This window comes from Ranitomeya imitator, chromosome 5 (assembly GCF_032444005.1).
Source record: "Ranitomeya imitator isolate aRanImi1 chromosome 5, aRanImi1.pri, whole genome shotgun sequence".
NCBI lineage: Eukaryota > Metazoa > Chordata > Amphibia > Anura > Dendrobatidae > Ranitomeya > Ranitomeya imitator.
The window spans coordinates 708,883,484-708,897,384 of NC_091286.1; the positions used below are offsets into that span (position 1 = coordinate 708,883,484).

The 13,901-nt window shown below is 59.5% G+C and overlaps 1 protein-coding gene across 2 annotated transcripts in view; it reads right to left on the bottom strand.

Moving 5' to 3' along the window:
- The window catches only part of LOC138638900 (low density lipoprotein receptor adapter protein 1-B-like), a 91,959-nt gene that overhangs the window by 74,020 nt on the left and 4,038 nt on the right, over positions 1 to 13,901 (bottom strand). For both annotated transcript variants that reach the window (XM_069728617.1, XM_069728616.1), the window contains exons 2-5: positions 4,921 to 5,063; positions 3,776 to 3,888; positions 927 to 1,041; positions 776 to 848 (exon numbers count right to left, since the gene is read on the bottom strand). In XM_069728617.1, the coding sequence (XP_069584718.1) occupies positions 776 to 848; positions 927 to 1,041; positions 3,776 to 3,888; positions 4,921 to 5,063 (444 nt within the window). The remainder of the gene's footprint in view (positions 1 to 775; positions 849 to 926; positions 1,042 to 3,775; positions 3,889 to 4,920; positions 5,064 to 13,901) is intronic.

Consider the following 13,901-nt stretch of genomic DNA (forward strand, 5'->3'; position numbering starts at 1 on the left):
ATCCTCGCTACCTATTGTCGGCTCACATCTTCCCGATCCTCACTACCTATGGCCGGCTCACATCCTCCCGATCCTCGCTGCCTATGGCCGGCTCACATCCTCCCGATCCTCGCTACCTATTGCCGGCTCACATCTTCCCGATCCTCGCTGCCTATGGCCGGCTCACATCCTCCCGATCCTCGCTACCTATTGCCGGCTCACATCTTCCCGATCCTCGCTGCCTATTGCTGGCTCCCATCTCCCCGATCCTCACTACCTATTGTCGGCTCACATCTTCCCGATCCTCGCTGCCTATGGCCGGCTCACATCTTCCCGATCCTCACTACCTATGGCCGGCTCACATCTCCCCGATCCTCACTACCTATTGTCGGCTCACATCTTCCCGATCCTCGCTGCCTATGGCCGGCTCACATCTTCCCGATCCTCACTACCTATGGCCGGCTCACATCCTCCCGATCCTCGCTACCTATTTCCGGCTCACATCTTCCCGATCCTCGCTGCCTATGGCCGGCTCACATCTTCCCGATCCTCACTACCTAGCGTCAGCACATGTTCCCAATCCTCAATACCTTGCGCTGGCATTTTTTTTTTTTTTTTAACCCATCAGCCAGCTCATGGCCTGATCCTGCTGTTCATACATGGATAATAATGGTCAGCTTTATGAGACTTTACACTGGATGACCATCATGACGATGCCATCAGACGATGTTCCAGGGTAAATGTCCGCTCAGCAGACACTGGAGATGGGGGCGCATGATCCCAGTAGATACTGTACCCTCCTTGCTGGACTGCCAGAGGTCTAGAGCCACGGAAAAGGCCTGTGCCACAGTCGTCGTCACCGTCCGGGCCTGCAAGAAAGCAATGCATGCTGGGGATTATGTGGCCGGCGCACACACCTCCTCCGCCCAGCGCCAGGCTGAACATACCAGCTTCTTCTTAGGGGACAGGAAGGCGTGACACTCGAGGGCCCCGTTGGACTGGTTCTGAGCCACGTAAGCAAAAACTTTATTCTGTACTTTATCCGTCGTGCAATAAGAAATCCTGAAAATCCGGAAAACGTGTGAGCAAAGGAGAGACATACGCGGTACATACAGGAGGTAAGATAAGTACTGACCACGTCAGCAGTGTTCTCAGAAAATCTACTTGTAAAGCTGCTATTGACATGAAATTCTCCCCAGATGACGGGAACATCCTCTCCACAGAGGACAGAAATCACCAGAGATGTCCATGTGTAATAATGAGAAACTAGTCGCAGGCATTGCTCAGGTGGGATTTTGGCTCATTCTTCCACACAAACACTCGTCACATCCTGGAGCTTCTGTGGCTCCTTCTATGGACTGAGCTTTAGTTCCTAATATACATCTTCTATTTGGTTCAGGTGCGGTGATCGGCTCGGCCATTCTAGCAGCTGTATTCTCTGACACCAATTAAGAGTTTCCTTGGCAGTGTGTTCAGGATCATCGTCCTGCTGAAATGTCCAACCTTGTTTCATCATCCCTGTAGATGGCAGCAGATTTTTATCTGGAATGTCTCGGTACATTTGTCCATTCATCCTTCCATCAATTATATGACGTTTGCCAGAACCGGCCCAGCGTGAAGTTCCCTCCTCCAGACGTCGCTGCTGGGATGTTGTTGTTAGGGGGGGCATGCGGTGCCTTTTGGCCTCCAAACATGGTGCATTATATGTGACAAAATCACTGGTAAAGTAATGGAGGGGAGATATGGGTCGCTGCACTTAATGGCGGCAGTGGTGTGAAACCAGAGTATTTTCCTCCAGCACACTGTCTTGTGAGGGTCAAGTAAACGTATTGTACATGGGCTGGTTTTATGTTGGCATCCATACTGAGGGTGGGAGGGTGCCCACCTTATCTCCACATGCACCATCATGTACTGACAGGACCTGTGCTATGTCACAATTATGTGGTCAGTCACATGATGCACATAAGTCACATGGTCTAGGGGTTACGTGGTGGGCTTTGCAAGAGTGCAATGTACCAGGAGAGGAAACACTCCAGGAAAGTGTTGGTGCCCGTGCGGCATGTTATGGACAGGCACCTTGGACACTACCCGTGAGTCGGCTGAACCCTGCTAGACGGACTTCTTTCTTCTTTTTTATTTTACTTTACTGTTTTGCCCAGAGGGCCGTGTTTATTTTCCCAAGCTTGGTTTATGCCCCCTCAATAAACCAAGCACATTCTTAAAGAGACAGTGTTCCGTTTATACCTCTGTGTCCAGCCCAGTGAGACGCTCTACCACATATGGCATCCAAAAAGATCAATGTGGCGTCATCTGACCGGACTATACTCTCCCAGAATGGCACAGGCTTGTCGAAATGTTGTTCAGCAAACAGGAAATGAGCATTCGTTTAGCCATGGAGGGTTCATGGTGAGCGGGGGCACAAGCCATGGAGGGTTACGTGGTGAGCGGGGGCACACAAGCCATGGAGGGTTACGTGGTGAGCGGGGGCACACAAGCCATGGAGGGTTACGTGGTGAGCGGGGGCACACAAGCCATGGAGGGTTACGTGGTGAGCGGGGGCACACAAGCCATGGAGGGTTACGTGGTGAGCGGGGGCACACAAGCCATGGAGGGTTACGTGGTGAGCGGGGGCACACAAGCCATGGAGGGTTACGTGGTGAGCGGGGGGCACACAAGCCATGGAGGGTTACGTGGTGAGCGGGGGGCACACAAGCCATGGAGGGTTACGTGGTGAGCGGGGGCACACAAGCCATGGAGGGTTACGTGGTGAGCGGGGGCACACAAGCCATGGAGGGTTACGTGGTGAGCGGGGGCACACAAGCCATGGAGGGTTACGTGGTGAGCGGGGGCACACAAGCCATGGAGGGTTACGTGGTGAGCGGGGGCACACAAGCCATGGAGGGTTACGTGGTGAGCGGGGGCACACAAGCCGTGGAGGGTTACGTGGTGAGCGGGGGCACACAAGCCATGGAGGGTTACGTGGTGAGCGGGGGCACACAAGCCATGGAGGGTTACGTGGTGAGCGGGGGCACACAAGCCATGGAGGTTGAGTGCATTATTTAGTTCTCGTCTCTGCTGACTCCAGGTCTTTCTGTAGTTCTCCATACGTGTCCTTGGCTCTTGGATTCTTCTGATAATTTTTTTTTTCTTCATTCCTAAAATCTTGCAGGGAGCACTTAATCGTGGCCGGTTTATGGTGAAATCTTGCCGGAGCACCTAGTCGTGGCTGGTATATGGTGAAGTGATGTCGTTTCCACTTCCAAATCATGACTCCCAGCAGCGCTCACTGGAGCCTTCAGTAGTTTAGAAATTGTTCTGTAACCATTGCCATCAGGATGTTTTGCAACAATAAGGTTGTGAAGGTCTTGAGATAGCTCACCGGTTTTACTCATCATTAGATGTTTTCTGTGTGGCTCCATGGTAATGAGACGCCTTTTTATCAGCCATCAGGTGACCCAGCTGATATTATTTGTCACTAAGCAGCAGGATTGCTCCTAATTCCTGATAGATCACAGATGGTGTCAGGACTCTCCAGGGCTTTTTGCTCCTCTCTTCATGTCTTCAGTACTATTCCTGGTCTCACTTATTGTTATTACACATAATTTGTGGACATTATGATTTCTGTCCTGTGTGGATTGAATAGGTCGTTACCGACATCTGGGGAGAATTTCATGTCAATAGCCCCTTCAGAAATAGATTGGAAAGTCAATATTTTGCACCCGCTGCATTTATGTACCCAGGACCGTGTATAGCGGTAATACAGGACGCGGTGTCCCGTATCTATGGCGCCACTCACCTGTATATGGACACACACTCCATCTGCTGCGCGGCGCTGGCGTCCTGTATAGTGAGACTGTGCGGAGTTACAGTCAGGATCACTTTCTGTAACTGTTTGGCGCTCGCCCGAGCCTGCGGGAAACATGAACAATGCAACCTAGCAGGACTGCAGCCCACCCTGCCCCCGAAGACGCAGCCACAGCGACCCCCCCCCCCGAGACCAGACCGCAGCGACACCACCCCCCCAGACCAGACCGCAGCGGCGACACCACCTCCCCCAGACCAGACCGCAGCGGCGACACCACCCCCCCCAGACCAGACCGCAGCGACCACCACCACCCCCCCCCCAGACCAGACCGCAGCGACCACCACCACCCCCCCAGACCAGACCGCAGCGACCACCACCCCCCCAGACCAGACCACAGCGGCGACACCACCCCCCCCAGACCAGACCGCAGCGGCGACACCACCCCCCCCCCCCAGACCAGACCACAGCGACCACCACCACCCCAGACCAGACCACAGCGACACCACCCCCCAGACCAAACCGCAGCGGCGACACCCCCCCCCCAGACCAGACCACAGCGACACCACCCCCCCAGACCAGACCGCAGCGGCGACACCACCCCCCAGACCACAGCGACACCACCCCCCCAGACCAGAGCGACCACCACCCCCCCCAGACCAGACCACAACGGCGACCCCCCCCCCCCCCAAGACCACAGCGACCACCACCCCCCCAGACCAGACCACAGCGGCGACCCCCCCCCCCCCCCCCAAGACCACAGCGACCACCACCCCCCCAGACCACAGCGACCACCCCCAAGACCAGACCACAGCGACCACCCCCCAGACCAGACCACAGCGACCACCGCCCGCCAGACCATAGCGAGTAACCACAGTCCTGTGCCCCCCTCATCTTGGCTGCAGCCTCTTCCCGTGCCCCATGTCCCCCTCTTCTTCTTGTACCTCGGACCGCCCTTTTCTATAACTTGAGCCCCATGTGGCCCCCTCTTCTTGCACCTCATTCCACCCTCCTTGTACTCTGTTGATGGGGGGCAACAAGTTGGCAGCTCGGGGGACGAAATGACAGGTTAGGCCAGGATATGAGACATGGCGGTGTCCGGACCCCCGCGCCCCTCAAGTGCCGGTGACGTCAGTTACCATAATGACGATGCGGCGGATGGCAGCGGCGGCCATGGCTTCCCCTTTGGGTTCCTCCACCAGAGTCATGCCCAGATACTTCAGATGAAAGACCACCCCCTCCAGCAGAGCATCGCGGGGGTCCGTCCACGTGTCAGCGAGCTCTGAAAGGAAAGGAGGCCGGTGACAGGAGGAGGAGGCGGTGACAGGAGGATATAACCGAGAGACGGAGGAGGCCGGAGACAGGAGGATATAACCGAGGGACGGAGAAGGCCGGAGACAGAAGGATATAGCCGAGGGACGGAGGAGGCCGGAGACAGGAGGATATAACCGAGGGACGGAGGAGGAGGCCGGTGACAGGAGGATATAACCGAGGGACGGAGGAGGAGGCCGGTGACAGGAGGATATAACCGAGGGACGGAGGAGGAGGCCGGTGACAGGAGGATATAACCGAGGGACGGAGGAGGAAGCCGGTGACAGGAAGTTATAACCGAGGGACGGAGGAGGAGGCCGCTGACAGGAGGATATAACCGAGGGACGGAGGAGGAGGCCGGTGACAGGAGGATATAACCGAGGGACGGAGGAGGAGGCCGGTGACAGGAGGATATAACCGAGGGACGGAGGAGGAGGAGGAGGCCGGTGACAGGAGGATATAACCGAGGGACGGAGGATGAGGCCGCTGACAGGAGGATATAACCGAAGGACAGAGGAGGAGGCCGGAGACAGGATATAACCGAGGGACGGAGGAGGCCGGAGACAGGAAGTTATAACCGAGGGACGGAGGAGGAGGCCGCTGACAGGAGGATATAACCGAAGGATGGAGGAGGCCGCTGACAGGAGGATATAACCGAGGGACTGAGGCCGGTGACAGGAGGATATAACCGAGGGACAGAGAAGGCCGGTGACAGGAGGATATAACCGAGGGACGGAGGAGGCCGGAGACAGGAGGATATAACCGAGGGACGGAGGAGGCCGCTGACAGGAGGATGAGGAGGAGGCCGGTGACAGGAGGATATAACCGAGGGACGGAGGAGGCCGGAGACAGGAGGATATAACCGAGGGACAGAGAAGGCCGGTGACAGGAGGATATAACCGAGGGACGGAGGAGGCCGGAGACAGGAGGATATAACCGAGGGACGGAGGAGGCCGGTGACAGGAGGATGAGGAGGAGGCCGGAGACAGGAGGATATAGCCGAGGGACGGAGGAGGCCGGAGACAGGAGGATATAACCGAGGGACGGAGGAGGCCGCTGACAGGAGGATGAGGAGGAGGCCGGTGACAGGAGGATGGAGGAGGCGGTGACAGGAGGATATAACCGAGGGACGGAGGAGGAGGCCGGAGACAGGAGGATATAACCGAGGGACGGAGGAGGAGGCCGGTGACAGGAGGATATAACCGAGGGACGGAGGAGGAGGCCGGTGACAGGAGGATATAACCGAGGGACGGAGGAGGAGGAGGCCGGTGACAGGAGGATATAACCGAGGGATGGAGGAGGCCGCTGACAGGAGGATGAGGAGGAGGCCGGTGACAGGAGGATGGAGGAGGAGGCGGTGACAGGAGGATATAACCGAGAGACGGAGGAGGCCGGAGACAGGAGGATATAACCGAGGGACGGAGAAGGCCGGAGACAGAAGGATATAGCCGAGGGACGGAGGAGGAGGCCGGTGACAGGAGGATATAACCGAGGGACGGAGGAGGAGGCCGGTGACAGGAGGATATAACCGAGGGACGGAGGAGGAGGCCGGTGACAGGAGGATATAACTGAAGGATGGAGGAGGAGGCCGGAGACAGGAGGATATAACCGAGGGACGGAGGAGGCCGCTGACAGGAGGATGAGGAGGAGGCCGGTGACAGGAGGATGAGGAGGAGGCCGGTGACAGGAGGATGAGGAGGAGGCCGGTGACAGGAGAATATGACCGAGGGACGGAGGAGGCCGGAGACAGGAGGATATAACCGAGGGACAGAGAAGGCCGATAACAGGAGGATATAACCGAGGGACGGAGGAGGCCGGTGACAGGAGGATGAGGAGGAGGCGGGAGACAGGAGGATATAACCGAGGGACGGAGAAGGCCGGAGACAGAAGGATATAACCGAGGGACGGAGGAGGAGGCCGGAGACAGGAGGATATAACCGAGGGACGGAGGAGGCCGGTGACAGGAGGATGAGGAGGAGGCGGGAGACAGGAGGATATAACCGAGGGACGGAGAAGGCCGGAGACAGAAGGATATAACCGAGGGACGGAGGAGGAGGCCGGAGACAGGAGGATATAACCGAGGGACGGAGGAGGCCGGTGACAGGAGGATGAGGAGGAGGCGGGAGACAGGAGGATATAACCGAGGGACGGAGGAGGCGGGAGACAGGAGGATATAACCGAGGGACGGAGGAGGAGGCCGGTGACAGGAGGATATAACCGAGGGACGGAGGAGGAGGCCGGTGACAGGAGGATATAACCGAGGGACGGAGGAGGAGGCCGGTGACAGGAGGATATAACCGAGGGACGGAGGAGGAGGCCGGTGACAGGAGGATATAACCGAGGGACGGAGGAGGAGGCCGGTGACAGGAGGATATAACCGAGGGACGGAGGAGGAGGCCGGTGACAGGAGGATATAACCGAGTGACGGAGGAGGAGGCCGGTGACAGGAGGATATAACCGAGGGACGGAGGAGGAGGCCGGTGACAGGAGGATATAACCGAGGGACGGAGGAGGAGGCCGGTGACAGGAGGATATAACCGAGGGACGGAGGAGGAGGCCGGTGACAGGAGGATATAACCGAGGGACGGAGGAGGAGGCCGGTGACAGGAGGATATAACCGAGGGACGGAGGAGGAGGCCGGTGACAGGAGGATATAACCGAGGGACGGAGGAGGAGGCCGGTGACAGGAGGATATAACCGAGGGACGGAGGAGGAGGCCGGTGACAGGAGGATATAACCGAGGGACGGAGGAGGCCGGTGACAGGAAGTTATAACCGAGGGACGGAGGAGGAGGCCGCTGACAGGAGGATATAACCGAAGGACAGAGGAGGAGGCCGGAGACAGGAGGATATAACCGAGGGACGGAGGAGGAGGAGGCCGGTGACAGGAGGATATAGCCGAGGGACGGAGGAGGCCGGTGACAGGAGGATATAACCGAGAGACGGAGGAGGCCGGAGACAGGAGGATATAACCGAGGGACGGAGAAGGCCGGAGACAGAAGGATATAGCCGAGGGACGGAGGAGGCCGGAGACAGGAGGATATAACCGAGGGACGGAGGAGGAGGCCGGTGACAGGAGGATATAACCGAGGGACGGAGGAGGAGGCCGGTGACAGGAGGATATAACCGAGGGACGGAGGAGGAGGCCGGTGACAGGAGGATATAACCGAGGGACGGAGGAGGAGGCCGGTGACAGGAGGATATAACCGAGGGACGGAGGAGGAAGCCGGTGACAGGAAGTTATAACCGAGGGACGGAGGAGGAGGCCGCTGACAGGAGGATATAACCGAGGGACGGAGGAGGAGGCCGGTGACAGGAGGATATAACCGAGGGACGGAGGAGGAGGCCGGTGACAGGAGGATATAACCGAGGGACGGAGGAGGAGGAGGAGGCCGGTGACAGGAGGATATAACCGAGGGACGGAGGATGAGGCCGCTGACAGGAGGATATAACCGAAGGACAGAGGAGGAGGCCGGAGACAGGATATAACCGAGGGACGGAGGAGGCCGGAGACAGGAAGTTATAACCGAGGGACGGAGGAGGAGGCCGCTGACAGGAGGATATAACCGAAGGATGGAGGAGGCCGCTGACAGGAGGATATAACCGAGGGACGGAGGCCGGTGACAGGAGGATATAACCGAGGGACAGAGAAGGCCGGTGACAGGAGGATATAACCGAGGGACGGAGGAGGCCGGAGACAGGAGGATATAACCGAGGGACGGAGGAGGCCGCTGACAGGAGGATGAGGAGGAGGCCGGTGACAGGAGGATATAACCGAGGGACGGAGGAGGCCGGAGACAGGAGGATATAACCGAGGGACAGAGAAGGCCGGTGACAGGAGGATATAACCGAGGGACGGAGGAGGCCGGAGACAGGAGGATATAACCGAGGGACGGAGGAGGCCGGTGACAGGAGGATGAGGAGGAGGCCGGAGACAGGAGGATATAGCCGAGGGACGGAGGAGGCCGGAGACAGGAGGATATAACCGAGGGACGGAGGAGGCCGCTGACAGGAGGATGAGGAGGAGGCCGGTGACAGGAGGATGGAGGAGGCGGTGACAGGAGGATATAACCGAGGGACGGAGGAGGAGGCCGGTGACAGGAGGATATAACCGAGGGACGGAGGAGGAGGCCGGTGACAGGAGGATATAACCGAGGGACGGAGGAGGAGGAGGAGGCCGGTGACAGGAGGATATAACCGAGGGATGGAGGAGGCCGCTGACAGGAGGATGAGGAGGAGGCCGGTGACAGGAGGATGGAGGAGGAGGCGGTGACAGGAGGATATAACCGAGAGACGGAGGAGGCCGGAGACAGGAGGATATAACCGAGGGACGGAGAAGGCCGGAGACAGAAGGATATAGCCGAGGGACGGAGGAGGAGGCCGGTGACAGGAGGATATAACCGAGGGACGGAGGAGGAGGCCGGTGACAGGAGGATATAACCGAGGGACGGAGGAGGAGGCCGGTGACAGGAGGATATAACTGAAGGATGGAGGAGGAGGCCGGAGACAGGAGGATATAACCGAGGGACGGAGGAGGCCGCTGACAGGAGGATGAGGAGGAGGCCGGTGACAGGAGGATGAGGAGGAGGCCGGTGACAGGAGGATGAGGAGGAGGCCGGTGACAGGAGAATATGACCGAGGGACGGAGGAGGCCGGAGACAGGAGGATATAACCGAGGGACAGAGAAGGCCGATAACAGGAGGATATAACCGAGGGACGGAGGAGGCCGGTGACAGGAGGATGAGGAGGAGGCGGGAGACAGGAGGATATAACCGAGGGACGGAGAAGGCCGGAGACAGAAGGATATAACCGAGGGACGGAGGAGGAGGCCGGAGACAGGAGGATATAACCGAGGGACGGAGGAGGCCGGTGACAGGAGGATGAGGAGGAGGCGGGAGACAGGAGGATATAACCGAGGGACGGAGAAGGCCGGAGACAGAAGGATATAACCGAGGGACGGAGGAGGAGGCCGGAGACAGGAGGATATAACCGAGGGACGGAGGAGGCCGGTGACAGGAGGATGAGGAGGAGGCGGGAGACAGGAGGATATAACCGAGGGACGGAGGAGGCGGGAGACAGGAGGATATAACCGAGGGACGGAGGAGGAGGCCGGTGACAGGAGGATATAACCGAGGGACGGAGGAGGAGGCCGGTGACAGGAGGATATAACCGAGGGACGGAGGAGGAGGCCGGTGACAGGAGGATATAACCGAGGGACGGAGGAGGAGGCCGGTGACAGGAGGATATAACCGAGGGACGGAGGAGGAGGCCGGTGACAGGAGGATATAACCGAGGGACGGAGGAGGAGGCCGGTGACAGGAGGATATAACCGAGGGACGGAGGAGGAGGCCGGTGACAGGAGGATATAACCGAGGGACGGAGGAGGAGGCCGGTGACAGGAGGATATAACCGAGGGACGGAGGAGGAGGCCGGTGACAGGAGGATATAACCGAGGGACGGAGGAGGAGGCCGGTGACAGGAGGATATAACCGAGTGACGGAGGAGGAGGCCGGTGACAGGAGGATATAACCGAGGGACGGAGGAGGAGGCCGGTGACAGGAGGATATAACCGAGGGACGGAGGAGGAGGCCGGTGACAGGAGGATATAACCGAGGGACGGAGGAGGAGGCCGGTGACAGGAGGATATAACCGAGGGACGGAGGAGGAGGCCGGTGACAGGAGGATATAACCGAGGGACGGAGGAGGAGGCCGGTGACAGGAGGATATAACCGAGGGACGGAGGAGGAGGCCGGTGACAGGAGGATATAACCGAGGGACGGAGGAGGAGGCCGGTGACAGGAGGATATAACCGAGGGACGGAGGAGGAGGCCGGTGACAGGAGGATATAACCGAGGGACGGAGGAGGAGGCCGGTGACAGGAGGATATAACCGAGGGACGGAGGAGGAGGCCGGTGACAGGAGGATATAACCGAGGGACGGAGGAGGAGGCCGGTGACAGGAGGATATAACCGAGGGACGGAGGAGGAGGCCGGTGACAGGAGGATATAACCGAGGGACGGAGGAGGAGGCCGGTGACAGGAGGATATAACCGAGGGACGGAGGAGGAGGCCGGTGACAGGAGGATATAACCGAGGGACGGAGGAGGAGGCCGGTGACAGGAGGATATAACCGAGGGACGGAGGAGGAGGCCGGTGACAGGAGGATATAACCGAGGGACGGAGGAGGAGGCCGGTGACAGGAGGATATAACCGAGGGACGGAGGAGGAGGCCGGTGACAGGAGGATATAACCGAGGGACGGAGGAGGCCGGTGACAGGAAGTTATAACCGAGGGACGGAGGAGGAGGCCGCTGACAGGAGGATATAACCGAAGGACAGAGGAGGAGGCCGGAGACAGGAGGATATAACCGAGGGACGGAGGAGGAGGAGGCCGGTGACAGGAGGATATAGCCGAGGGACGGAGGAGGCCGGTGGCAGGAGGATATAACCGAGGGACGGAGGAGGCCGGAGACAGGAGGATATAACCGAGGGACGGAGGAGGCCGGTGACAGGAGGATGAGGAGGAGGCCGGAGACAGGAGGACATAACCGAGGGACGGAGGAGGAAGCCGGAGACAGGAGGATATAACCGAGGGACGACGGAGGAGGAGGCCGGTGACAGAAGGATATAACCGAGGGACAGAGGAGGAGGAGGCCGGTGACAAGAGGATATAACCGAGGGACGGAGGAGGCCGGAGACAGGAGGATATAACCGAGGGACGGAGGAGGAGGAGGCCGGTGACAAGAGGATATAACCGAGGGACGGAGGAGGAGGAGGCCGGTGACAGAAGGATATAACCGAGGGACGGAGGAGGAGGAGGCCGGTGACAGGAGGATATAACCGAGGGACGGAGGAGGAGGAGGAGGCCGGTGACAGGAGGATATAACCGAGGGACGGAGGAGGAGGAGGAGGCCGGTGACAGGAGGATATAACCGAGGGACGGAGGAGGAGGAGGAGGCCGGTGACAGGAGGATATAACCGAGGGACGGAGGAGGAGGAGGCCGGTGACAGGAGGATATAACCGAGGGACGGAGGAGGAGGAGGCCGGTGACAGGAGGATATAGCCGAGGGACGGAGGAGGCCGGTGGCAGGAGGATGAGGAGGAGGCCGGAGACAGGAGGACATAACCGAGGGACGGAGGAGGAGGAGGCCGGTGACAGGAGGATATAGCCGAGGGACGGAGGAGGCCGGTGGCAGGAGGATGAGGAGGAGGCCGGAGACAGGAGGACATAACCGAAGGACGGAGGAGGAGGCCGGAGAATATAACCGAGGGACGGAGGAGGCCGGTGACAGGAGAATATAACCGAGGGACGGAGGAGGCCGGAGACAGGAGGATATAGCCGAGGGACGGAGGAGGAGGAGGCCGGAGACAGGAGGACATAACCGAGGGACAAAGGAGGAGGCCGGTGACAGGAGAATATAACCGAGGGACGGAGGAGGCCGGTGACAGGAGGATATAACCGAGGGACGGAGGAGGAGGAGGCCGGTGACAGGAGGATATAACCGAGGGACGGAGGAGGCCGGAGACAGGAGGATATAACCGAGGGACGGAGGAGGAGGAGGCCGGTGACAAGAGGATATAACCGAGGGACGGAGGAGGAGGAGGCCGGTGACAGAAGGATATAACCGAGGGATGGAGGAGGAAGCCGGTGACAGAAGGATATAGCCGAGGGATGGAGGAGGAGGAGGCCGGTGACAGGAGGATATAACTGAGGGACGGAGGAGGCCGGTGGCAGGAGGATGAGGAGGAGGCCGGAGACAGGAGGACATAACCGAAGGACGGAGGAGGAGGCCGGAGAATATAACCGAGGGACGGAGGAGGCCGGTGACAGAAGAATATAACCGAGGGACGGAGGAGGAGGAGGCCGGTGACAGGAGGATATAACAGAGGGACAGAGGAGGAGGCCGGTGACAGGAGGATATAACCGAGGGACGGAGGAGGAGGAGGAGGCCGGTGACAGGAGGATGAGGAGGAGGCCGGAGACAGGAGGACATAACCGAAGGACGGAGGAGGAGGCCGGAGAATATAACCGAGGGACGGAGGAGGCCGGTGACAGGAGAATATAACCGAGGGACGGAGGAGGCCGGAGACAGGAGGATATAGCCGAGGGACGGAGGAGGCCGGTGGCAGGAGGATGAGGAGGAGGCCGGAGACAGGAGGACATAACCGAAGGACGGAGGAGGAGGCCGGAGAATATAACCGAGGGACGGAGGAGGCCGGTGACAGGAGAATATAACCGAGGGACGGAGGAGGCCGGAGACAGGAGGATATAGCCGAGGGACGGAGGAGGAGGAGGCCGGAGACAGGAGGACATAACCGAGGGACAAAGGAGGAGGTCGGTGACAGGAGAATATAACCGAGGGACGGAGGAGGCCGGAGACAGGAGGATATAACCGAGGGACGGAGGAGGAGGAGGCCGGTGACAGGAGGATATAACCGAGGGACGGAGGAGGAGGAGGCCGGTGACAGGAGGATATAACCGAGGGACGGAGGAGGAGGAGGCCGGTGACAGGAGGATATAACCGAGGGACGGAGGAGGAGGAGGCCGGTGACAGGAGGATATAACCGAGGGACGGAGGAGGAGGAGGCCGGTGACAGGAGGATATAACCGAGGGACGGAGGAGGAGGCCGGTGACAGGAGGATATAACCGAGGGACGGAGGAGGAGGAGGCCGGTGACAGGAGGATATAACCGAGGGACGGAGGAGGAGGAGGCCGGTGACAGGAGGATATAACCGAGGGACGGAGGAGGAGGAGGCCGGTGACAGGAGGATATAACCGAGGGACGGAGGAGGAGGAGGCCGGTGACAGG